A 25,465-nucleotide genomic window follows, 5' to 3' on the forward strand; every position below is an offset into this window, starting at 1 on the left:
TGACATGACTAACGGTCAACTAATTGGCATCAATGTTGAGACCAAAACATCGCTATTTCACAAACTTTCCTATAGCAACACAACAGGGCCATTAGAAGGAGAGTTCATTTCACATAGTTTAGCAAGACGGTGTTGAGAAAGAGGAGAAACCAGCCTGCTAATCACAGGGTTGGCAGTGTGTGGAATAGTGGCAATGAGTGGTGTGTCTGTTATTTTGTTGATTTTTTTTAATTTTTTTTTTTTTTTTTTGAGTTATAAAAAGTAAATACAAGGCCTACAGCAAACAGACATAAAAAATAGCCTTTATTCAATTGAGCAAAAGTTTGAGCTCCCTAATGCTTAATAACCTTTCCTTTGTCAAGTGTGAAGCATGAGGATTGAAAATATTCCACTTTTGGGTTATGGGCAGCAACATTGCACAGATAGAGGGAAGAATGGATTCCGCTATGAGTAAATTATGGATGCAAATGGCCTGCACTCAATCAAGACAGTGAAAAGAGTCTGGTCCTTACAATAGGACAATCATCCAGAGCAGCACTCAAGATCCTCCATGAACTACTTAAATGGCCCTCACAGTAGCTACCCTTACATGAACATCTCTGAAAATCTGTAGGTAGATCTTAAACATGATGTGTGTGCAAGACAGCCTAAAAATACCTTTGAACTTGAAGTGATCTGCAATGAAGAACTAAATCAAGAGCTGCCTACAAAAGGTAACTTTTGCAATGTACTATGCACATGCACCTTGTGTACTCCACATAGTCATGACTGGTCACACAGAAAATGCCACAAAGAGTTTATCTGTGCATCCCTACAAAGTATATGGTGCTAGAAGCTTGGTGATGTAAGGTTTACTTTGTCACAGAACCAAAAGTTTACACTATTTATCCAAGGGACTTATTTAAACTCTTGTTTCGTAACTGTCCAGAGATCATGCCCCTTCACCCTCTAAACCAAACTGCATTTATTATCATTGCTTCCCCAGAGAGGCGGCCAGTAACTTCCTGACTGCCTTAAGCCTTCAAAGGAAAAGCCGAAGTCGCCAACAGTCCCACCAGGTGATGTCTGGAAACATCTGGGCCGCTCTGAGGATAGCTTTATCCATGATGGACCAGCCCGAACTCTTCCAGGCTGCAAACATTGGCGACCTGGATCTTCTCATGCGGGCTTTCAACCTAGAGATTTGAGGAATGGGAGGTAGTGATGATGGCATCTCCAACTTCACTTACTCTTCAGTTTCTACCCGACAGCCAAAAGCCCAAAGTGCACACATCAGAAAAGGTTGGATCTGATGTTAGAGACAATAGTGTGGTTTTTATGCACGTCAAAATTAACTGCAGCCATCAAAGTTGCTATATTTTCTTCGCCCAAGTACCTTGGAGCAGTTCTGAGGACAGGTTCTTCCAAGTGCTTGAAGTGACTTCTTTGTGATGGATTTGCACTGCAATTTGTGATTTCCCTGAAGAGCACAAGGACAGGCAAAGATTGTATGAGCAATGCCTTAGAGAACACATCAATTAAAAACTGACTCATCCAGTGGAACAGAGCTGAGCCAGGAGAGACGGGCAGACAGACAGTTTGAGAATCTCACAGAGGAACCCTCACATGCTGTTTGCAGAGAAAAAAATAGATTTTGAGAAGAAAAAAAAGAAAAAGAAACATCATCCAATTACTTTCAAAGACTCAAAACTGTCTCACTCTCCTGAAGGATGGATTTATTGAGCAAATGATAAAGACTGCACCATATGACCTGGAAACTTTGTCCCTAGCTTGTTTTCACCCTCTTTTAATGGAGAATAATGATACTGCATGAATAAGCATTTTCATGAATGGATTATTGTTTAAAATTAACATAATGTTTGAAATTGTCCCTTTGCACTTCAGACAAACACATAACTTCCTCAATCCAAGTGGAATGCGCAAGCCAGGTTGTAAAGCCTTACTCAAATGCATGTGAACAACAATATTTATTTATACTATTTTTATGGCAACAAAACACTAAGCCATTTTCAGACTGGTTTCAATTTCTTTAAATAACTGCTGTCTTCTGGACTTGAAAGCTTTCTGAGCCATTCCTTTTTTCTTTTTTTTCTTTAGGTTTATTTTTTTGGTGTTGGCTCCAAGCTTCCCTCTGTTCCCTTTATGCTGACTGGTTGGAGAAATGCACTCGAAAGCTGGGCAGCAATGATCTGTAAAACCTTCATTAGTGTTGAAACTTTATAACTTTCTCATATGACGTCTAAAAATATCTCTTTCATCATCTTTGATGACTCTAGAAGCTCTAGTATTTGATGTAAGCGTCATACTGTAATTTCTCAACTGTATTAATTTCAATACAGTATAATTACATTACAGGTAAAAGATGTGTAGCTGCAAACCACAACAAAAGCTCGGTGCATTTCCTAATGCAGTCATTTGTATCTTTTCTGCGCCTCCACAGGCAGTGAAGCTCATACATTTAATTAAATCAGTTTGCCTCAGACATCATGCATGATTTAAATATTTATGTAATCTTGGGCTGAATGCCACAGATATTTGGAAAGCTATTTATTTTACCACCTGTAAGCTGGTCATTCAAAACATGAGATCATTATGCATCTGCAGAAAACATGATTGTATGAAATGCAGTGATTCTCGTGTTCCAGATAAATCTTCTGCACCGCCTCAGAGGCAAAGCTTTTTCTTAAAACACGCTTTTTAGCTGACAGCTTCTATTTCATCACTGTTGGTAGTTTGAAAGTCACTCTGTGAAGTGAATATCACGTTCCTCGCCGTGCAATATAGTAAATGATAGATAATCTGCTGTACTGTATAGCTCAACACCTTGGTGTTTAACAGGCGTATTCGCAGTCTGGGTTTGCTGTAGAAAGCTGTTTTTATCCTCAGATCCTATGCAAAAGGTCACGTTTTATGTTGCTGTTTGGAATTTGTCAGTTTGTCCTCGTCTGCCTCAGTGGACCAAAAGGAAGTGGTGATTGTGTGCTTTGAAAGGACGCTATCAGGGGGAACCAGAGACCAGTACGAGAGCCATTCATCTACTAAACTGTACAACTTTGATGGTCACAGTCTGTATGAGAAAAGGGTTTCATTAGGGAACTGGGGGAGAACAAAAACAAGTGTTCTTTTTCAAGAGAGAAACATAGTCAGTGATTCTGGGGGAAAAAAAAAAGATACACACAAACACACACACAAACACACACACACACAATTCACCTAAAGTGTAGCCTTCATGTTTTATAACCCTGTGGTGTAGCGATATGTCTTTGACCTCAGTTGCACCCAGTGAAACCACTGCCGTACATCAAGCTTGGCCAGCAGATGCAGGTTTTACTTCACTGGTTCCCTGCATATGTTCTCTTTGAAATGCACCTTGAAAAGAAAAATCTCTTCAAGTGTACATCTAGAAAACTTAAACTGTTCTTGAACCAGTCACGTTAAAATGTTATTCCACATGTACTTAGACTTAGACATAACCAAAAATGACATTTAAAGCTGAAACAGATGAGTAGCTGCTGCAGTCAGATACTTAAAAAATGTTGGCACAGAGTCTCTGTGGCCAACCATGATGTTTAATAGATCAAGGAGGCGGAGGAGCCCAGTGAGACACAGCACATATGTGCAAGCCACTAGAAATCTGCATCAGAGGGAGGCTGACAGTGGCACAATCATAAAGGCAGTGAGGCCAAAGCAGAGGCGGAAGCACAAATTTCTTCTCTCTCTGAGAGATTAGATGATGATAAAAGCAGAAATTGACAGTGCAGCTTTTTACTGAAACGAAATGAGACTACTGAGAGTTATTCAGTAGTCAATCAGCGGTATTCTGTTGAATATTTCATTATCGTTAAATACTAATTAAGTTATTTTCAGTCATGCTAGCTGCATGGATGTATAGGGGGCAATGTTGGACTGTCCACCATTTTGGTCCAGACTGAAATATCTCAGTAAGCATTTCATGGATTTGCCATGAAATTTGGTGCCGACATTCATGTCCCCCCATAATAAATTGTGATCGCTTTGGTAAGTGCCTGACTGTTTAGTCTAGCACCATCATCAGAATTTTAATCTGTCCAGTGCTTTGGTTACGACCAAATGCCTGCCTCAGCTGTACTTTGTTTAGTGCTAATTAGCAACACTAATACGCTAAACTAAGACGGTGACCATGGTACACATTATATCTGATAAATATCAGCATGTTAGCATTGTCACTAAAGTGGACATGTTAGTGAACATGTTAGCATGCCTACATTAGCACGACTGTGTCACAGAGCCAGTAGCACGACTGTAGACTCGTTTAGTCTTGTTTGTATCTATGTCACCCATGTTCGTCCGTTGACATCCACCACTGTCACCTTTGGTGTATGTGCTGCCGGCTAGAAGCACACTATGCCTGCATGATGAACACTGTCCCGCAGGAATTTCATTAATTTCAGATCAGAGTCTTTGCATTTCCAAAGCAAGCCTCCATCCACTTTTCTTTCCAATAACCATAAACCCAATTTATTTGTCATGGTCCCTCGAGAGATTTGAGAAACATTCGAGTTATTCTTCAGGCCAGTTTTCCTCCATTTTGTTATAAAATATGAATACATTCTGTCCCTGGTCCTGCCAGCTGTCTCCTGTGTCAACATTGAACTGTAGAATCTCAAAACATGATGTCTGGTAAATTGTGATTTCCAAAACAACTCTAGTTTTCTTATGAGGTTGTAGGCCTCCGCTTTTTTGCATTTCAAGATACTGTAGTTGTGTTAAAAATGAAAAAGTTATTTTTTTAAAAAGAACCTTAAATTGCTGGCTTAAAATCTAAACTTCTACTGTATACGTCATACTGCAGTGCATTGAGATAGGATGCCTGGTGACAGTTTTTTTTTTTTTTTGTAGAACCTACTACTGTACCTTCTCAGGTGAACTGACCTAGCGTAATGCATGCTCCTGAGGAACAGACTGAGTTTGATCGCATGCTAGATCCTCTACATGTTTTGTTTTGTTTGGGTTTTTTTTTTTTTTTTCCGAATGCTGTTTTCATTTGTATGCATGAAATACATGGAAGTGCTTTCTTTCTCCCCAACTAATGTATAACAATGAAATATATCATGAAGTTTCCTTACAATATTTCTACAATACACTTTTAAAACCTGCAACCTTGACAAAAAGTGATGTATATATTCAGCATATATTCTACACAAGATGCTTTTTCTTGCATAGAACGAGTGTGCAAAGCTTGAGCAGAGAAATGAGTGTGAGGCAAAACACACTTAATCTCTTCCAAACATACTTGAGCTTGAATACTGGTACATTGCTGGCTAATAGTAGTTATATTCTGAAATTTTGTAATTATGACTTCTAGAAATTATAAATGTACTGCAATAACCCCAACCTATCAAGCTGTTGTTACCATTTTTTTGTGTCGAAACTTCAAATGGTCAAAAAATAAATAAGTAAAAATACAAATAACATTTAATTCAACAACATTAGTATTTTCAGTACCAACTCTACACAGCCCTGTTCATGATGGTTTATATATGGAGACCCAAAGTGTTCAAAATTACATATTTATGATGATCATTGTAACTTGTGTCATTATCATATTATTTCATCTGGCTTCTTTTCAAAAAAACAGACTTTATTGCAGGTCATTCCAGACAGTTATATGATCGACTGTCCACTTGAAAAAACAACCAAATAAATTCAATGAGTAAATGAGAAATTCAAATAACTACAACTGGCTCTGACCTGTTTTTCTTGATTGACAAAGTCTTTCTGACTTTGGAAAATGACATTCTGAAATAAAAACAGCTGGAATTGAATAGAAATCTCATGTTATTGTGAAAAGAAGCAGACTGAAATAACATTTCAGAATGTAAAGATTTAGTTATGTTTATGTATTTATTTTATAATATCTTATTTCCTGGAGGGTTCACCAAGTTAAATTTAAGACTTATTTTAGACACAGTAGCCTACTTAATCCCTTTTTACAATGATGCTGGTCAAAGTATGATGGAAAATCAAAAGGAAGATATGGCCTTGAATTATTTATTATTAGCAGTAGATTTTTTTGTTTGTTTGTTTGTTTGCAGAAATTGAGTTCAGTGCTTTTTAACACCTTTCAAGATCTGCAGATACTCTGTACTTATGTACTTCAAACACTTTGGTATTCCATATTTATAATTGTTATCAGCAATTTACTAATAACAATTTACAGCTATGGTCAGTCTTCTTGCACACTCTATAAAGCCTTTATACAATGTTAATCACAGTTTCATTGGTTGGGGTTCATGAGGGTTATCAGTACATGTTGTGTATATTTCTTTCTTCGCTCCTTTAATTCAACATGTGTACAAACGCAGTTTGTTCTGGTTTATTTATCACGTCAGATGTATGAATAAAATGATATTTTGATGAATGAACTTAGAAATTATATACTTTATATACAGTAATTCATTTATTCAAATACCTACTATAATGCATATTACTCTCCCTGTATAATCACAAGGAAAGCATTAGCACCTTTGAAACGTACAATATGAAAGTAAACTTTTAAAATAAACTGTTGTTATATATTCTATGCTCTCATGTCTTATTTTTCTACAACAAAAGTCAATGCTTGAATTGCAGTTTCTTGTTCATTCGTTAAGAATCCAAGTCTCAACAAATATGTAGTTTATTAAATTATCCAAACATTGTAAGTAAACAGCGCCACTGGGTATACCGTACTGTCATGACTCTATTCACATACACCTAAGCCACATTTGGATAAACGCATACATTACAAAAGTCAACTTAAAAGACCGTTATCCCTTCAGGAAAACTATGTAATGAAAACTACAGAATTGGCACAAACTTGTTTGCAAAAAGGCAACAGAGTAAAAACAGGTGAAGAACCTTTTTGACATTTAGTTAAATGAAAAAGAACAAAACTCACAAAAGTACAATGGTACAATCCAAATGACTAAATGTCAACGTCTAGTGCACATGCTGACAGTGAGAAAGCCTTTTTGTGACAAACCATCATGTTTTAACAACGTATAGGAGAAGAATGGAAGAGACCGAGCTGGAGGGAAAGCTGAAGACAAAAAGACAAAGACGATAATGTAATCGGGAGGATGAGGGGGGAACAAAAGGTGCTGAGAAATAAAATGAATTAGAGTTAGAGTATCTAAAGACATATATGACTAAACATCATTAAGCAAGACGACAACTTTATCACCTATGCACTGATGAGATCAGGGTTTGACAGGACGACTCATTTTGTTTCTGAGAAAAAAAATGAACTTTTTTTTCTTTTTTTTTTAATAAGAGCAATGGCAGAAACACAAGACTTGCATAGAAAGACCTTTCAGAAATTCCTGCCACATAGACAATGAACACTGCAGCAGTCTATCAAGTAGTATCTGATGAGGCGAGAGGTCAGGATTTAATAAAACTGAAGCTCTGCTCAGGGAAGTCTAGGCACAGTGTTGTTAAAGGGGAGCACTGCAGAGATATGGATTTATTCTGTAACGTAGATATTTATCTCAATGTTTTCATAAAGATTATTTTCGCCTGCATCATCCCTCAGGGAAAGACACTCCTATGACTTTGAAAAGCATTGCCTGAGACTGCTGAAAGACATTTTTAAGGACAATAAGATTCCAGCCACGAACTCCCACAGTTTTGGATGTACGTCTTCTTTTAACCCTCTTAAGAAATGTCAATTTCATGTCATTTCCTTGAATATCAAAAGTACCAGTAATGATCAGCTAAAAAATTTCAGCAGAGCTCCCCTTTAATATATGCACGAGTGATAGACTAGAATTATGTGTCCATGCCACTCACAAAATACCAGTAACTTTCTAATATTACACTGAGTTTTTGAGGTGCAACAAACAAAACTGTTCTGTGTCACATATGAATAAATAGAAAGAGGATATGACTAGATATATTGAGATGATGTTGACAGTTAGAGGCTCATGACTGTCTAAAAAATAAGCTATGTTGTCCTGCAGATTATGAACAAACTGAGTGGATAAATGAGGAGAGTACAGAGTTGGTAGATAATCCAGCATGTGGTTACGGTGACTAAAACACCAAAGGGTCAGTTCTACTTTCACTGTGGTTTATTGGAGTATCAAAGCTGAAGAGGAGGTCTTGTTGCAGTGAGCACCATGAAGTTATACATTCAGCACTGCACTGTGTCTGTACAAAAATGCACATTTTTGAGGAGATACGAGTCACTGTGCAGCTTTTATCATTCAGTAGGTTCATGAGTAGATTTGGTTGTAGTGCATATTGCTTTAGACACGGAAAAAGGTCAGATGCATAAATAAATTAACTGACCTGTGTAAAGTGTCAACAGGTCAAAGAAAAACATTCTTTTGAACTTTTGGGTCATAGTCTGAATCTGTCAAAAAACCCAAGTGGACCAACTGCAGGTGAGAGATTAAGTTTTTTGCCTACTATGCAAATATTTTGCAATTTGGGCAAAAAAAAATCCTAAACACTCACTGCAGAATTAAGGACTTCTATGTAACTTCCATGTGCACTGATGATTTGACAGCTATCTTAAAATAAGCACAACTTTGCTTATATTAGGCAACGATTATATTAGAAATTTAAGATATCACATTCGCTTGCTCGTATCTCTCAAATAAAAAGTCCACATCTACTGTATCAGGTGCAATATGAACTTAATTTAGTCAAAAAGTGCTTTCAGGGAAGAAAATAATACTTCTCTTGATAAATCTTGATAAATCAGCCAGTGTACCATGGTGTTTCTCAACACGCACAACATCTCCAAGTAAAACTGGGGAAGGTATGAGCCTTTCTTCTGCCAGAAATACTACATATTTAACTACAGTCACATTTAACACATATTCACAGCATTCTTGCTCCTCTCCTTCTGTGTGAAACGTGAATACAGTATGCTGGTAATTTCTCTCAGTGCTCAACCAAAACATTAAAAATTTTTGATGTCCTTTCAAAGAAAAAAATCTTCTTTTTCTTGTTCAAAGTAAAATGCAAAGCCACCAGCAGAACAGTAATTTCTTTTTCAGAGCATTTCAGGGCTGGTAGTGAAGCACTGCCATTTCAAAATACATTTATAAAATGTACCCCTTTGAAAATATTGGCACAGTAGCTGAAGGCATAGAGAAGGAACATTGAGATTTGATATGTGACATTATTTTTTGTCCAGAGCAGTCCAGAAGTGGAAATTGCTCACATCCCTCTGTACCTAGACTGTCAAGAAAACGTCTTTTTTTCTTCTTCTTTTTAAACATAAACACTGAAATATACATTGAAAGCATAACCTAACACAAATGCACAAAAAGCACATTGCTTTCCCTTTCTGACCAGTGTTCCTGGTTGCTCCTGAATGACATCACGGTAAGGCGAGCAGCTGGTCTGAGAGGTTATTTCCATCATTTCCACTGTTGCTGTTAATACAGTTGTCTGCCAGTCTTCTGAGTGAAAGACTGTGGTTCTTTAAAGGTTGCAGGGTGGAGGGGGGTGTGGGGGGATGGTAAATTTAACTGCTAGACAGTCGATGGTAAAAGTAGATGTAGCCCAAGTCTTTTGGAGGTCTTTCTGACAAACACACTTTGTGGTCGTTGTAGATCACCCATCTGCAGGAGGAGGAACATTTGAGGAAGGGACATGTTATTAATGCTGTGTGAAATTCTTAACTTTTTAAAAGCTGACTGCTATGAGGACAGAGGAAATGGGTCAATTAAATTTTTCCATTCAGTCTAAATAAGCAGACTGCGATTTTGAATAATTTATTTTAATTGCTTATTGATAATAATTTAATTTTGCAGAAATAAATTTCCTAGAATGAGTGATGTGAAAGAAAACACATCCATAAGTGATTTTTTTTTTTTTTTTAAATAGGAAAGTCCACATTTTGATTAATAATATGCTATCAGCTTTGTACCACAAGAAAAACTGAATAAATATAATTCAGTGAAACTGTGTGCAACTCACCTTCCCTCCTTTTTGATGTGACAAACATAATGTCCAGACATTGTGGATGCTCCCATGTGGCTGATGAAGGCAAAGAGCTCATAACCTGGGAAAAAGACAAATGAAAAAAGAGGGTAGTTTAAATTGGCACCTAAAGGAAAGCATGAAAACACAATCAACGGTTTCACTAGTTAGACATTTTAAACCTGGCCTTTTTAGCATTCACTTTACAGACTCAAAATAACAAAATATAAAGGCACTTGCTGTTGGAAACATTTCAAATTATGTTGTTTCGGTTCAGATCAAGAAAAGTAGGCTACACAAAACTAACTGTAAAAATTAAATATAGAATTGTATTCCTTATTTTCTGTTTTGACTGATTTAAATTGAAAAATATGTGGATTTTTTAAGGAGTAGAGAAGTAGCTAAACAGATTTTTAAGAGCACACTATTAAAGGCAGGTTATAGTACACAGAGTCTTCTTTTGGCAAGGACAGCTCAGAATACATGTCTGCTTAAAGTGTAGGAAGGATCAGCCAGATTTCCTCTGAGTAATTTGAAATGCTGGAAGACCATGGTGTCTGCATCGCCAATGGGCTTCAATGATTGCAGTATAGTTTTGCAGCTGCTTTTTTAAATACAGTTATGATTTTGAAACAGAGAAAAAGATGCTTGCTGTTATTATTCCTCCAGCTCATTCCGGCCATTAAGAAATCAGCTCCCAAAGTCTAAGCTATGGGCAACAAAATCCAAAATTTGACTACAGTTTATATCCTAATTCTACCGGTCACTAATAAAGTAACCTGTGATTGCTTCATGTTCAGTCAGATTAGGTTTAGTAATAAATAAAGTCAAGACAGAAACGGCATCTACAATCAATGAAATCAATTGTGCAGAGTCACAAATTTAATTTCATTTGGTTATTTATTTATTTAGTTATCTATTTAGGGACACTGCACATTAATCAACATTACTGTAAATGTGCCAGTGTAAGCCAGCTGGCTAATTTTCAACTGCAGTCCTTAAGTGAGATGTTTCAAGAGCCATGAACACAAAAGGTTTACAGTGACCTCACAAATGAAAGCAACAACGATAAAGAAAATGATCACGAACATAAACACAGACCATGCAAAGCAACTGGAAGTAGTTAAAGATTAGGACACTAATACAACAACAAACACATGTAGCAACGCAAGCAGCACGAAGCAACAACAACAACAATGACAACTTTTAACATACTGACATGCGGAGCAGCAATAAACAGTAGTTATAAATAAAATGGGGAAATCAGAATGTCAATACTCACGTCCCGGTCCGTCTTTGACTCGTGGGCCCGACGTGTCTCTGTCTGGAGACAGTGTGGAGTCGCTGTGTGAGTTGGCGTTAGAGAAAGTGTTGTCGTTGGGCTCTGTGTCAGCCATGTCTGAAAGGGCGTCACTCTCCTCCTCCTCTGGGTGGGTGAAGATCCAGTCAAGTGCTCTTTCAAGGTTATTGTTCTGAAAGATATATAGATATAAACAGTCAGAGACAGTTCAGAGACATTCCACACAAAAATGCCTTTAATATATCACCAAATTACAATTTTATATTAAACTTTTTTAAAATTGCCATTGATGCAATTTACATACATCCTTTAAATTTTCCATTTTAATACATACAGTGGAGAACACCATCCTTGATGCACAGTAACTGATGCATTATAATGGCTCCAGCTGCACAAATGTTTGAAAAAATATACTATAATATACTCTACATGCTTGTAGTGACAGGAAATAGTATCACAGAGAAGATAGATGGTCTGCAAAAAGATTGCATACAGGGATACAATCAGGGTTGAGAATTAGAAATGTTCATCTTATATCTCGTTTTCTCCCTCTCTCTTGTATCTTGAACAAACTCCTCATAAAAATAGTCCTCTGTTAAAATGAGCAATCATTTATCAGGGAGGTGGCAGGCATCCATCTGTGCCAAATTCCCCCTGAGGATGTTTGCTTTTAGTCCAAAGTAGAGGTGTGATTGCTAGAGAACGTCTGTCTGAGGGAGGAGGTTTGGTTCACCGTCTGCTTTTTCTGTCTCTCCCTGTCAGGTCACTGAGGTTGAAAAAAAAAAAGTTCCTCCTCCTAATTTTGGGCTAATAATAAACCAGCCATGAGACTTCTCTGCTTCACACCTCCATCACCCCTCATGGGGAATATGTGTTCATTTTTTTTCACTTCAACAACATCGTGGATGGCAGGGAGTTCGGTGGCATGAGGGTTGATAAACAAGGAAGCCTGGTGTCTATTTCCGTGTCTTACTAACAATCTGCTGGGCTAATTTTGCTGAGGGGTCAGTTTGAAATATGAAACGTGAGAATCAGGGGCCATTTCAAAACAGGGGAGCTAATGAATTTGCTGTAGTTGCATTCCCTTTGTCCACATAAAAAAAAAAAATCTATACTTTTGCGCTGTACATTTTACATACATTTGTGAGTTGTGATGACAAAATGGCTCGGCATGTCACCAAGACAGATCCTGTTCCTCACCCTGAAAGGCAGCATCAGCGGAGGAGTCCGTATGCTGCTGGGACTATTTGTAAACACCATGTAGAGCAGACATCTTTAATCACTCTGACATGCAGGACCTATTAAATTTGCAGTTTGGAAAGCAAACAAGTAGGCCAGCCAAACCCATCTATGACTGACAGAGCTTGGTTTTCATCAGTTCTTCCTTTTCCCTCTTTTCAAACACTACCTGCTTTGTCAGAAGCTCTTGACACTTTTGTTTTTACTGTCCAGTTTTTTTATTTGGGGTTGAGAAGATGCATTGTTTCTATTATGTGTATCATTTCTTTCCATAATGAATCAATGTTGTGTTGCAATTTCCTTTTTTTCAAAATCTGAAAACATTTGTGGTGCCAGGCAGTCATTGCTGTGCTACTGCACTTCTCCGAGACACTTATCAACTTGTGTGGGTGGTTCTCTGCCCTCGGTTTTTCTGTTGCTCAAGTCTGACTTATTTTCCATATAACTATCAATTGTTTTTATGAGAAACAGGCTAAGGCATGAACACCACCTACAGAAGACTTCTTTTCTTTATTAGTTCAGACATGGCGACCAACACTGCCCACACTGGCTGCCCAGCTCTCCTTTTGTTTGTTCCAAACAAATCACTGTTATCACTGCCACTAACACAATATATCACTTTGTGTGCAGCGTAGGATTTTAGTCACAAGAAAAGGCATGAGGTGTCTGCAGCAGAAAATGTAGAAATTGATAAACTGAGCTTGATAAGCAGTAAACAGACTACTCTTAATAAGAAATGTTGCGGCTTAAGAATTATCATCTGGCAGAAACAAGTTATTAGAGGAAAAAACGATCAGTGCCAGCTAATGGAAAAAATAGTTATTTATTAGTACACAAGAGCAAACATGAACAGAGTGGGCAGAAGACTGACCGTGGCTTTAAGTGCCTGGATGCTGTGAGTGCGGGGGAAGCCCATGGATGTGAGGATGGCAATGCTCTCCTCAGGGGGTGAGTTGCCTAGTGGGGTGGCACCCATGGGGCTGTCACTGGTGGACGGACCAGGATCTATCATCGATGGCAGAGTGAGAGGTTCTGCAAAGTCTGTGGAGAGAAGGAGAAAAAGAAAGAAAGAAAGAAAGAAAGAAAGAAAGAAAGAAAGAAAGAAAGAAAGAAAGAAAGAAAGAAAGAAAGAAAGAGAGAGAGACACTAATAATGAGATGAACATAAATATCTATCTGGATTGTGACAGAATAAAGCTGACAGACGTCTCCTGCACATCAAAATGTTTTAGGTAGAAACATGTCATTATGTAACAACATATATTGAGGTGTATTAGAAAATCTGAAAAATATGGAAACACTTCCTGCATTTCAGTACAACTACAGAACTACTGAGTCCTTTGAGAGTCCGTAAGTGCATTTTAATGGAGGAGGCTAAACTGTTGTAACTGACTCTGTTAAGAATTCAGCCACAGGCAGAAAACACACACATCACACAAACATGTGTGTGCAGGGAGGCACCCTGGATACCTCTTTGGTGCTGGAAACAGTATCTGATGCTAAAGCACCTTGTAGCATGTTCATGTCAAACACAAGATTAGTAGTGCAAGTCCACACATCTCAGAGATGTATGTTTATCCATTTAGATGAATACACCCACACACACAATGCATATAATTAACATTTCCATAAACAAGTGAAACACATCTATTTTCTTCTGTCTTTGGCTTTGTTGTCCATAAAGTTAATTATATAAGAACAAGAATTTTGCATAAAAGGCTTTATTTTGATTTTTGGGAAGTTCTTCTGACTGGAAGTTCATGTGGGTTTTCATCGACTCATGTAGAAAATGTTTCTATACCCTGAAAAATTATGTGTAAAATGTTATAGCCTTGCATAAAGTACAAGTAAAAAGTCTTTCTCATTTCCAATTGGTTCTTTCTGCACTTTCAATAGATTCAAATGAAAGTGAAGTAACCCTCAATCCAGGAACAAGGACACTCCTATGGTAATAGGTTGGCCACAAACAAAACCTTCACGACTGTCCTTGCCATAAATGAAAATGCGTACCACTTATCTCCCACTACTGTCTCTATCTCAGCCTCCATGTCCTTCAGATACGGCTAAACTGGCTGTCATTTCACCTCGAATGTAAACTTTAACTGGAGTTAGATCTCATTACAGCCTTTATCAAAAACTTTTATGAAGTTTATATGAACTCTGGCCTGTTTAATAAGGCTCATTTTCAGTTTTTTTTAATCAAATTCACAGAGAAATTATACAATAAATAAATATAAGTGAGTCGTCTTGCCTGCACAGTGCTCTGGAAGTGCACCTCTTCGAAGAAGATGCCATTAGTATAATTTTGTAAATGCAGCACTCAGGGTTCGCTTCAGTGAAAAAGAAATGTTATGAGGCACTACTACTGCATCTAAAAATGATTAAGTGAAAAGTTTAGTTGGAAAAAAAATAAGCTGAAGCGATGCTAATGGGAAAGTAATGAAACCAAACAAATGTGGGGGAGCCAGAAGTGGTAGCCTTTGTGCAGCAGGGACAAACCGTTTTACTGATGTTATTGAGCCTGAATGCAGCCTATTTTGCAGATGCATTAGGCTCATTTAAAAACTAACAGGCAGGGGGCTGCTCTAATTTCTCTACACTGTAGAGGCCCTTTACAGCCAACCAGGGAAATAAAAGTGACACGAGTTAGTGCCTCAGGGGAAGGTCTCTACTGCTGAGAGGTTCTGCAAGACACAAAGTCAGTTCTGACAAAGTTTCTGGTGATGATCCCACAGACAAACATGCACAGATAAGCACCTGCAGTACACCAAGGGATGCAAAGTCTGACACTTGCAAAAACAGCTCCGATCTCTACGGAACGGAGGAACTGGAGATGTGATGTGTCGCTCACTTTGAATTACCTTTGTGTTGAGAAGGTCCTATGCAAATAACCTTGCCTTGCCTCTTTGTGTTATGTATTCTGTCTACATTCCTGAGTAAAGGGAGTGGTGTATATGCTGCAGAAATGTTTTTTGGCATTTTTGACAAAAAAATTGTAGCACAGGCTTCACATGAGCTGATAGGCTCAATAAAATAGTCAATTTCTCTTCAGTCTGTAACTGTCTGCAACAGGGCTCAAATATCACATAACTGGGCCTTGTAACACGGCTTCTCCATTTGAACTCAGATCTTATAGTCCTGTTGAGGTCTGGAGACTCAGCTTGCTGAAACTGTTGCAGAACTGAAGTGCAGCTGTTGTTCTGATTATTTGTCACTAGTATTTTTGGTTTCTCTGGGTTACAGATACCTTTTTAACCCTTGATCGCTCACTTAACACTCACCAACAACACCTATTTTTTGTCATGACTATTTTATTTTGTCACGTTCATTGGCTCATTGCACCTTTGGACTTCCACACTATTTAAAAGGCAGGTCAGCATCATATGCTCATCTGACACCACTGATTTTACACATCAAAATCTGTTTACATGGAAACAACCAGCCTTCTCTTCCAGGAAAATATCCCCTAACTCACAAAGCAACTGGGCTGATGATGGTGATAATAACAGAACTAATAATTATTGTTGTTGTAATAGTTACTGTTATTAAACAGGATATTTTTTCTTTTTCTTTCCCAACACATATACATTTTACATCCTAGTATTTCTCCATCTCTTATATTGAGTTCCCATCTATTGTCTCTCTTTTTCCCTTTATTTTATTCTATCAACTACTCACCCAACTACTCGCCACATTCATTCTTACCACATACGTGTAACCACACAGGATAATTTGCAAAGCAAACATGGCTGATTATATATATATATATATATATATATATATATATATATATATATATATATATATATATATATATATATATAATAAATATATAGAGGGAAAAAAAGAAATTGAATTCAAGTCTTGGGAAGTGCTGCTGCACAAGTGAAAAAGTTAAAGTGTTTTGCTGGTCCAGAAGGAGCTGTATGAACTCTGATAAAGACTGCAAGTTTGAAAATGAAAAAGAAAAACCTGGGGATGTGGAGTTTGAAAGAAGTGATCTTACCAGACCTCTGTAGCCTACTCCTAATCTGTAGCTTGAGGCTAGCGGTTTGAGGATTCATTAGTTGCTACTAGCATAACATACCTAAAACTCTGACCAAACTGCATCAAATTGTATTGTGGCTACTGTATGCATCAGGTTTTGGAAAGAAGACAGATGTGTGGAACAAAAAAGATGATATCTCTGGTTCTGCTGCAGCGATTTTGATCCCTTTTTTAAACCTGCCCATCGTGAGTATGATACTGTTGTATGACTGCAATGCTACATCAGTAGAGTACTACTTTACACTGCAGTCTGTCCATTGGAAAATACTCTCTTGATTATCTTTATCTGTAAACACCTCACATTGTGATTTACGTTAAGCTATGATGAAATTGTGCACAATTTGTTTTCCTTTTTCTGCTGTAGTTTCGTCCCTACATCTCCCGTGTGTATTTTCATTTAATGTTCAATGTAAGAATTATAAATGTAATGTTTATGTCTATTGATCTCGTCATGCATATAATATGCTGGCATGAATGCGGTGATGTCTCCTTACCAGGCTCCTCCATGTGGGCTATGATCCAGTTGAATGCCATCTCAGGGCCCATGTTGCCTGTGTAGTAGACGGCCTTCCTACAGGCCTCGAGCGGGAAGCCCATCTCTGCCAGCTGCATTACTGCCGCCTCATCTATTTCTGGAGCTGTGGACATGACAAATCGACATCAATACCTAAAAACACACAGGTGCTGATTCAGTACAACCGGTAACTCTCCAGTTCAAATAACCGAAAATAACAGATTTTGTGGTGTTTCTCTCTTTGGGCCTCGTTAAACAAAGAGACCAGAGGAGAATCAGCCCTAGGGAGGTTTCTTTATTGAGAGATGATTTATCAAGGAGAGAAATGAGTCTGGCTAAAATGAGCAGAGACACACTGAAAAGTAAAGTTTGGAAGTAGAAAGCAGCTGCAAGATGTGCACAGGTATACATGGTCAGAAGTTTAGCTCTGCAGCATTCATCACAAAGGCCTGGTGCCCAAAATATTTTTCATTTTTCAAATAATTTTTCATGGCTATAACTTACACAAATGTTACATACAAACATATAAATACTGTAGTACAGAGTTATTGAGAAAATAAATAAAATACTCACAGTCTATGGAGCTCATTGAGTTATCTGAAAGAAGAGAAGAAAACTATTTCAGCTGACCTTTATGTACTTGATAAAAAAAAAAAAAATCTTAAACTTTCTCTTTCTCAGGCTTATGACCAGGCAGTTGGAGTTTTCTGTGGAGCTTTTTTAAAATGATCTTATTATGTTAATCAATAGCTTTTATGCTGATGTTAAGCATAAGGTGCTATACAAATAATAGTCACCTGATTTTGTTTGTACTCTTGTTTTGTACATTCACAAAGATACTATTAATCTAATTGCTACAAACCAAAAGTGACACAATGAAACTGGGCCTTTTTTACATTGTAGCATAGAAGCAGGAACAAAAGGAAGGAAGGAAAAAGACGGGTACGACATAAAACAAAGGTTCCAAGCTGGGATCTAACAGAGCATGTTGTGGTTGTGTAGAATGCACCTTATCTGGACACTCACATCTATTGTACTAAGGATACCCCTGTACAGACAGGGCTGATTCAAGTCAGCAGCAAGACAGGCTCAAGTCAAATTGTCAGAATACCCTCTTGGTGAGGCCTTTTCACCACCTGCAGTGAGGAGACTGATCGACTCCCGCTGTTTCCAAACACTGCAATCACAACTTCAGTGTTTCCCCCATATCAAACATGCTGAGCTTTTGCCAAGCCTTCCCTGTGTTATTTTGGACAAAGATATTTTATCAGTGTCAATCATCATGTATTCTACATGGACATGACAACATTGTGACTACAAAGACGTGAGGAAGGCCATTTGGACTGACAACAAGGCAGCAGTGTGCTGTTTTTTTTCTTTTTGTCACCAATACTGATTTGCTGCACATTTTATCTGAAGTCATTTTTTGCACATCAAGTATATGCAATGATACAGTTCTACTTTCACCATATCTTTGTGTGCTTCTTTATTTTAATTGAATAAAGTAAATGATAAAACAGATAATGTATTTAAAAAAATAGAACATGACTGAGGTGGTTTTTCATTTTAATGTTAAAGAGGATAAACTGATTAACCAAGAAACCAAAACCAGAAATTAATTTCCACATGGTTCGTGAAGTTTCTCATTGTTAGTTTTCTGCATTAAAAAAAACTGAAAAATGGGTTTATGAAAACCATGATTCATTTTCTAAATGGCCTGGAATAATTGAGTTAGTGGATGATATACAGTCCAGTGAAAAATAATGTGGTTCAAGTAGCATACAGGAAAACCTATTTGTGCAGTTCTGTGTAATCAATGAGAAGCACTGAAGCCTTTTGAGCACACAAGATTGACCAATGATTAATCACTGCTGATGCCAGCTGGGGGGATAATGGACCAGTGCTTAATTTGCTATCAACAAAGCTCATCATATAAATGCGAAATAAATAAATCAGCAAGTGTGTCAAAACAGCATGTTATCCCCTCTGACCTCTTTTCATTTCATAGTTTAGATCTTCGCGTCTCTGTCTATAGAAACAGAAGCAAAATACAGAATCAAATTATGCTCCCAACTCAAACTTACTACATATTAAAAAAAACATTTATAGATATCTTCATGTATCAGTTTTAAAGTGGCCTTCTCAGCTGCTCTGAACAAAGGAAGTTTCATCTCAAAGAAAGGATGCTCCAATGTGCAAGACTTTGAGTTTTAAGTAGATACTGCACTCTTTCAAGAAGCCAAGTCAGTGTGTTTGGAGGTCTGAGATGGCAGGTACAGCACACACTGTTCAGTGGTGAAATATTAAGGCAAACATGTTCAAAGTTGAAGCAGGCAGCTAAATAACTTTGCAAAGCTCCCAAGTCTGTGTGAAGATGTGAAGCACATGTGAAGCACAACAAAGGCTGTTCGCGGATGTTACTCTGTCTTTGCACTGCTCTTTGGACCTCTTTCTGTGTTTGTGTTTGGAGCTTGAGACAGTACAGAACACTTTGTGCTTCACGCCTTCTAAAATATTAAGGTGGACACTGTTAACTTGATGTAGCTGAACTTTGCAAACAACGGAAGGAGGAATAGAAGAATAGGAATTACAATCACAGAGCAGAAAGAAACGGAAGGAGGGAGGTTGTAGTCTTGGCCGTTAGGAAGAGAGGGAGACTAAAAGGCCCAAGTACACTGTCTGTAATACAGGAAATATCACTGAGCAAACAGTGACACAACAAAGTTTCCAAAAAGTAACAACAATATTGCTTGCGCTCTAAAATGCTCGTGACAGCTTCCTGTAGCTTATTCCCAGAGCCCAGGGAAGTGCATTACAAGGAGATCTCACAAAATCATTACAACTTATTAGGCTTAGCCACACTGTGAACACAACTAGTTTTCAGTAATTGATTGAGCATGCCTTTCCCATGGGATTCCATTTAATATCCCCTTCAGGAAAAAAATGGAGTGGCTTTGAGCAGAATATCATATTAGAGACAATTTCACAGATCATTTGACTATGTCACAAAAACAGATACTCTGCAAATGGATGTGAGGTAACAGCTTTAGAAAAACACACATCTGGTCAAAGTAACAATGAGCTACCTGTTTATCGGTAAAGTCAGATATATACTGTCTCACATACTGAGAGGTGTTTCATGTAAATAGAGTTATAATATTCTAGGTTATCTGGGTAAATAAAAAATAAGCACAGGTGGCTCAGGGAAAGCAATAACAGGGCTGTGAAATTGAAAATAAGGAGCCAAAAATGCCCCCTGTAGTTAATAGTGCCATTTTGTTGTTCCAAGAATTCACGCATGAGTGCAAATGTCCCTGTGGGCCAAAGTAGGTGATTCATGGGAGCCTGTAAACAGGGGATTCTTCTTTGTAAATTCTGGGTGAGAAAAATGGAGCATTGTCTGATCTGAGAACAACACAATATAGCTGAAGCACATCCAAATGTTGGCACCAATGTTTATTTGCCAATATGCACTGGGAATGAATAAAATGTCAGATTAAAAAGGGCAAAAGATGCTCCTTCCAATGTCCTAGACACAATCACAGTGCTATGCCTTGTTGAAAAGTAGCACAATAGTGTGTTGTCCCAACTGTATTGACAACTGTATGCTTACATACATACAAACAACATTTTCTACCTCTTGGCATAAACTAGACCTGTTCATACCTCTGGTGTCCTCAGGTAGCACAATTGGGGGCATGAGGTCGGGCAACTCCTCTTCACCTGCCTGCAGCCCTGTGGCCCGCAGCCGGCTTAGATCCAGGAAGTCTGGAACATCTATGGCCAAGTCTGCGCAGGAAGAGACATGAAAAAAACTCAACAAAGGAATATGTTGACTTTTTCTTTTCAAGTTGTGGACTGAGCTATGTTGTTAATTTTTAACACCTGTCCCACTTAACATAGACAGGTGAGACAAAATGCAGGAATAACATGATCACATCATAAGTGTGGATTCTGGTCCATTAAGTTTCTACCAAAATTATAATCTCACGCTGGCTCTGGCAGCTGGTTGTGTAAGTATAAACACAAGTGTGACTGTCGGCCATGAAAAATATAACACTTCAGATTGTGATGTGGCTCGTAAATCACAGTTCGATGCTGCCCTCTACTGGGCATCTGCAACACCACAGACACTTGAAATACCTGAGTCCCCACATTTGTGGAGGCCCATATAAAACATTTTAAATCCCATTAATCAGTGAACAGAACACTGACAGACCGTTACCTAGTTTCTTCGGCACCCAGTCAACCCCAAATGTGAATTTCTTGATCTGCACAACCAGATACTCTGGGAAAGAGGCAAAACGGGAAGTTCTGCAGAAGAAAACAATAATTTTGAAAAGGGGGATTCAAAAGAAAGGAATGCAAGTTTATAGATGCAACTGAGATGTACAGAGGTGAGGCCTTGCTTACTTGACTCCAGCTGACTTGGCCTGCAGCGCCGAGCTCCAGAAGTCTGGGACGTTCTCTGGCTCTGTGAAAGCCTGCAGGCAGGCGGTGAAGGGGATCCGGGCTCTTACAGGTTGAGGAGGAGCCCTCATGTTCTCCTCAGCATCCTTCCGCTTGGCCTCATATGCCAACAGCTCCTCTGGTAGCATCAAAACAAAGACAAAGACATAAACAAGTGGTAACATCCAGAGCCCTCCAGGACAAGCTGCATTGGAATAGGAATTATCATTTAAGGTGTATATGTAGCATTCAAGATCAGTGCTGACAACACTTGCATCCTCTACTACCAACTACACTGCATCAGACAGACCATCATCCTCACCAAGTTCACGTTTGTTTATTGTAATTATACCAACACTGTCTCATATATAATATGACAACATTACATTGATGTTATCCTTTAAATTAGTACATCAGATTTGTTGTATAATGTATTACATCAAACCAAGAGTGTGTACTAACAGTACACATACACAAGACCACTTATTTTCTCAGTCAGAGAGCTCAGGACCACCTGTGTCATTTCTGAACAGGACCTGCTGATTCTCAGAGTGGCTGGTTCCACCTGAGCCAAGTGTCATGCAAGCCGTACCAACCAGAGGCATCTGTGGCTTCCTACTGCAGCAGCACAGTGTGTGTGGATGTGTGTGTGTGTGTGAGTGGGTGTGTGTGTGTGTGTGTGTGTGCCTGACTGTGTATGGGAGCTTCTTTACCGCGATTTGTGGCAGCTTCGATGGGGGCTGGCAGTTGGATGCAATAGTCCACCCGCTGAGTGTATCGCACCCGACGTGTCTGGCAGCACTGAACTCGCTCCTCCACCAGGAAGCGGAAGACATCGCTTGGATTTTCTGAACCTGCACTGTTCCTCTGCAGAAATGACACACAGGGAGGATGAGAGGGTGAGTTTGAATATCAGCAGCAAAATCACTCCGTGAGATTTGGCACAAATCTCTGTTTGAGACTGATACTCAGCCTGATGCTTAAGTATTTTTTTTAAATTGAATATACACCAGTAATGTAATAAAACACTGATAAAAATGGAGGTTCCAGTGTTTTCTTTGAAAGTTTTCTTTTTTCAACACAGGTTTTTTTTTCCAATTAAATCTTGATTCAAATTCCAAATGTAAACATTTGGAAGGATGACCACTGAATACTTGTCAGTTTTCTTGCACTTCAAAGTCAAAAACTTAAATGTTCATCAATCAATCAATCAATCAGTCAATCAATCAAACCCCTAACAATATTATCTGAAAGACAGCTACTTAAAGTACTGTACATCTGCTTAAGAGCTGCACAGAAGCTTCATACCACAAACAGCTCGAGGTTTGAACTGCAACTCTATCTATAAGCTTTTCTTGCTGTGGCCCATTACAGTCTCCTGGCACGACTTCAAAACAACTGCTGTCTGACCCAGATCTCTAAATACAGTTATTCATTATGTAAATGCAACTCTTTTCATTTAGGCACTGCCTCAATCAAGTGCACTCTCCATTACAGAGAGTGTTGCATCTTTTCAGAATGGAGGGCATACTAATCATTATCACTAAGTGGCTCTGTGTCCTCTCACTGCTCATGAACAGCAGGGGTCAGTGAAGTTTACACTGTGTTTATTTGAAGACTGTGATGAAGGAATGGCATCGCGACTTAACACACTAGTTTGAAGATGGCTTCTCTGCAACCCAGCCCTTCTATTCTAAGAAGCTACATAAATACACGTTATAATTTTACTCAGGCCAAGTATGCAGGCTGACACAGACAGTGGAAAATGTTGCTGATGGTGGTGGCTTCAGACAGGTTCAGTCTATGTCTGGATAACCAGCTGTAGCTGTAGAGTTGATAGCTGTAGAGCTGTAGAGTGGACTAAAGGAAGGGAGGACAGTAAGGGCCGTTAAAAAAACAAACAAACAAACAAAAAAAGTTTAAGCACAAGCACTATAAGGTTTCTTTACAGAATGTGGCAGCTAAGGAGAAAATGAGTCTTGGGGAATCTAGGTCGTTTGTTTTGTTGATCTCCTCCACATGAGGTGGAGGAAGTGTCAAGTCCGAGTCATGACACGTCTTTTGCCGTTGAGGCAGAATAGGAAGCATTATCTGGCCTCACTGTGTAACAGATAGCTTCGAGCTATTTATATATCCTGGTTGAGAAAGACAGATCAGAGCAACTATGTACCAACCAAGAAGACAGTGCGCTGTGTTTAGTCAAAAACAAACCCTCCCCTCACAATCAGCTGCCTACACATGTGTGTCAGGGGTCAGACATAATCCAGCCATTTGCTGAAATGTTATGATTTCACAGTGGAGAAAATTCTGGTTCATAGGACCAGTCGCTTTCGTGATAAGCAGTGTCTCTTTCTCTTGCGTGTTTGCAGTGTTGAACGGCATCTTCTGCCACTTAAGTTGACGTGTGTAAAACCATTCACATGTAACCAGAATATACAGAAAATACAGCAAGTGTATACATTATAATACAAACTGATTTCAACTGATTTAATACCATAACTAAGCAAATTCCATTCCAAACTATAAATTAAGTCTACCAACTATTATTTTTAAAAGATCTTGTCAAAGGTAAAAAAAAATAAATGCGGGTCGAGGGGAGATTTTGACGTGGTGGTGGTGCTACATGGAAAATCCCTGCATCCTAACAATCTTCCAGGAACATCCTCTGAGAACTGTTAAAATCCAAACTAAACTTTACGGAAAATTGGGCAGTAGTCGTGGAGATGCTCTAAAATAAAACTATTTTTTTACCTTTATCTTTGCTGAGATATGTTAATTACTACACTGAGCAACTCTTGACACCAAATTCTCAAAAGAAGGTGGAAATTGTTTGCTCATGCACAACATGGCCCCTCCTCAGAAACATGTGCTTATTTCCATTCAACTATAATACATTTTGAATAGCTTGACCTACACAGAGGTTTAGCTTCACTCACCTCCACTAGGTTGATGAAGTGCAGGAGGAACTCATGGGCATCTTGTTGTCTGTTTGAGGAAAACTCTGGGTGTCCCCTGCTGACCAGGGCCTTAAACATACGGGGGGAGACGCCCTTCTGCTGGTGCTGGAATGAAAACATTTGGATGTCACACACGGTGACTGTGCATGACCACTCACCTGTCTCAGAAGGAAGTATAATACAAGACAGCAAACCAGCTGTGAATATTAAGCTAGTGGTAGTGGCTGGCTGGTACCAAGTTCAGTACAGAGTGGTATAATGATCATGATCATGAAGGATCCGATTTGTGTCAGATTGCTCTTTGTGGCTCAAGAGAGGAGACTGATTTTACACCCTGAGATTTTTCTTCATAGGAAAAATGTTCAAACATTATATCCAAATAATGAGATGGGATGCAGTGCTATAACTCATAGCGTGTATGTGGAAGTATGTGGAAATGTGCAGCATCCACAATATAAAAAATAGCATCACTGCTAATGATACTCAAGTTAATATGGTTATTGGTTAAATTATTCTTCTTCGTATGTCACCAGAAAATCCTCATGCTAACCTAGTCCAAGCAGATTTGACACTGGCAGCCTGTGACTAAAAAGGATTTTCTGCTGTGTAAAATGACAATGGTTTTTGTAGTAGTTTGATAATTCTGTGAAAAACACTTTCTGGCAAAAAGATAACTAGATGCGAACGTGTGTCAGCAACTAAACTAGTTATTAGCAAAACGACCACACCTAGCCTAACTTGGGGGTGATAAAATGCACCTACCAGCACTGTTGAAGCTCAGTAATTAACATGCTATATTTTGTTCATTTAAACCATATAAAAGCTGAAGTGTAAACACAACACTTAGCCATTTTGTGAGGAATTGTGCACTGGACTATTTCTTGACTAGGGGTAGTTGCCAGGCTACCAGCAGGGAAAGATGGCACTGCCAGTTTATAACATAAAGGTGATGGGGTACCGTATCGATCTTCTCTACTAGAAAACAAATTAGCATGTTTTA

The 25,465-nt window shown here is 38.5% G+C and overlaps 2 protein-coding genes across 5 annotated transcripts in view; one reads left to right on the top strand and one right to left on the bottom strand.

Annotated features, from left to right (window-relative positions):
- pex5la (peroxisomal biogenesis factor 5-like a) overlaps positions 1-6,560 on the top strand; it is a 92,502-nt gene extending 85,942 nt beyond the window's left edge. For both annotated transcript variants that reach the window (XM_071487917.1, XM_071487918.1), the window contains exon 15: positions 986-6,560. In XM_071487917.1, coding sequence (XP_071344018.1) covers positions 986-1,187 — 202 coding nt within the window. In that variant the 3' untranslated portion in view covers positions 1,188-6,560. The remainder of the gene's footprint in view (positions 1-985) is intronic.
- Positions 6,561-6,634: 74 nt separating this feature from the next.
- usp13 (ubiquitin specific peptidase 13) overlaps positions 6,635-25,465 on the bottom strand; it is a 33,724-nt gene continuing 14,893 nt past the window's right edge. For all 3 annotated transcript variants that reach the window (XM_071487916.1, XM_071487915.1, XM_071487914.1), the window contains exons 11-21: positions 24,445-24,570; positions 22,222-22,375; positions 21,473-21,647; positions 21,285-21,373; positions 20,726-20,848; positions 17,633-17,656; positions 17,040-17,183; positions 13,371-13,540; positions 11,243-11,432; positions 9,958-10,042; positions 6,635-9,599 (exon numbers count right to left, since the gene is read on the bottom strand). In XM_071487916.1, coding sequence (XP_071344017.1) covers positions 9,503-9,599; positions 9,958-10,042; positions 11,243-11,432; positions 13,371-13,540; positions 17,040-17,183; positions 17,633-17,656; positions 20,726-20,848; positions 21,285-21,373; positions 21,473-21,647; positions 22,222-22,375; positions 24,445-24,570 — 1,377 coding nt within the window. In that variant the 3' untranslated portion in view covers positions 6,635-9,502. The remainder of the gene's footprint in view (positions 9,600-9,957; positions 10,043-11,242; positions 11,433-13,370; positions 13,541-17,039; positions 17,184-17,632; positions 17,657-20,725; positions 20,849-21,284; positions 21,374-21,472; positions 21,648-22,221; positions 22,376-24,444; positions 24,571-25,465) is intronic.

The sequence above is a fragment of the Trachinotus anak genome, unplaced genomic scaffold (assembly GCF_046630095.1).
Source record: "Trachinotus anak isolate AG129_WGS33_773 ecotype Australia unplaced genomic scaffold, CSIRO_AGI_Tana_v1 ptg000010l, whole genome shotgun sequence".
Taxonomy (NCBI): domain Eukaryota; kingdom Metazoa; phylum Chordata; class Actinopteri; order Carangiformes; family Carangidae; genus Trachinotus; species Trachinotus anak.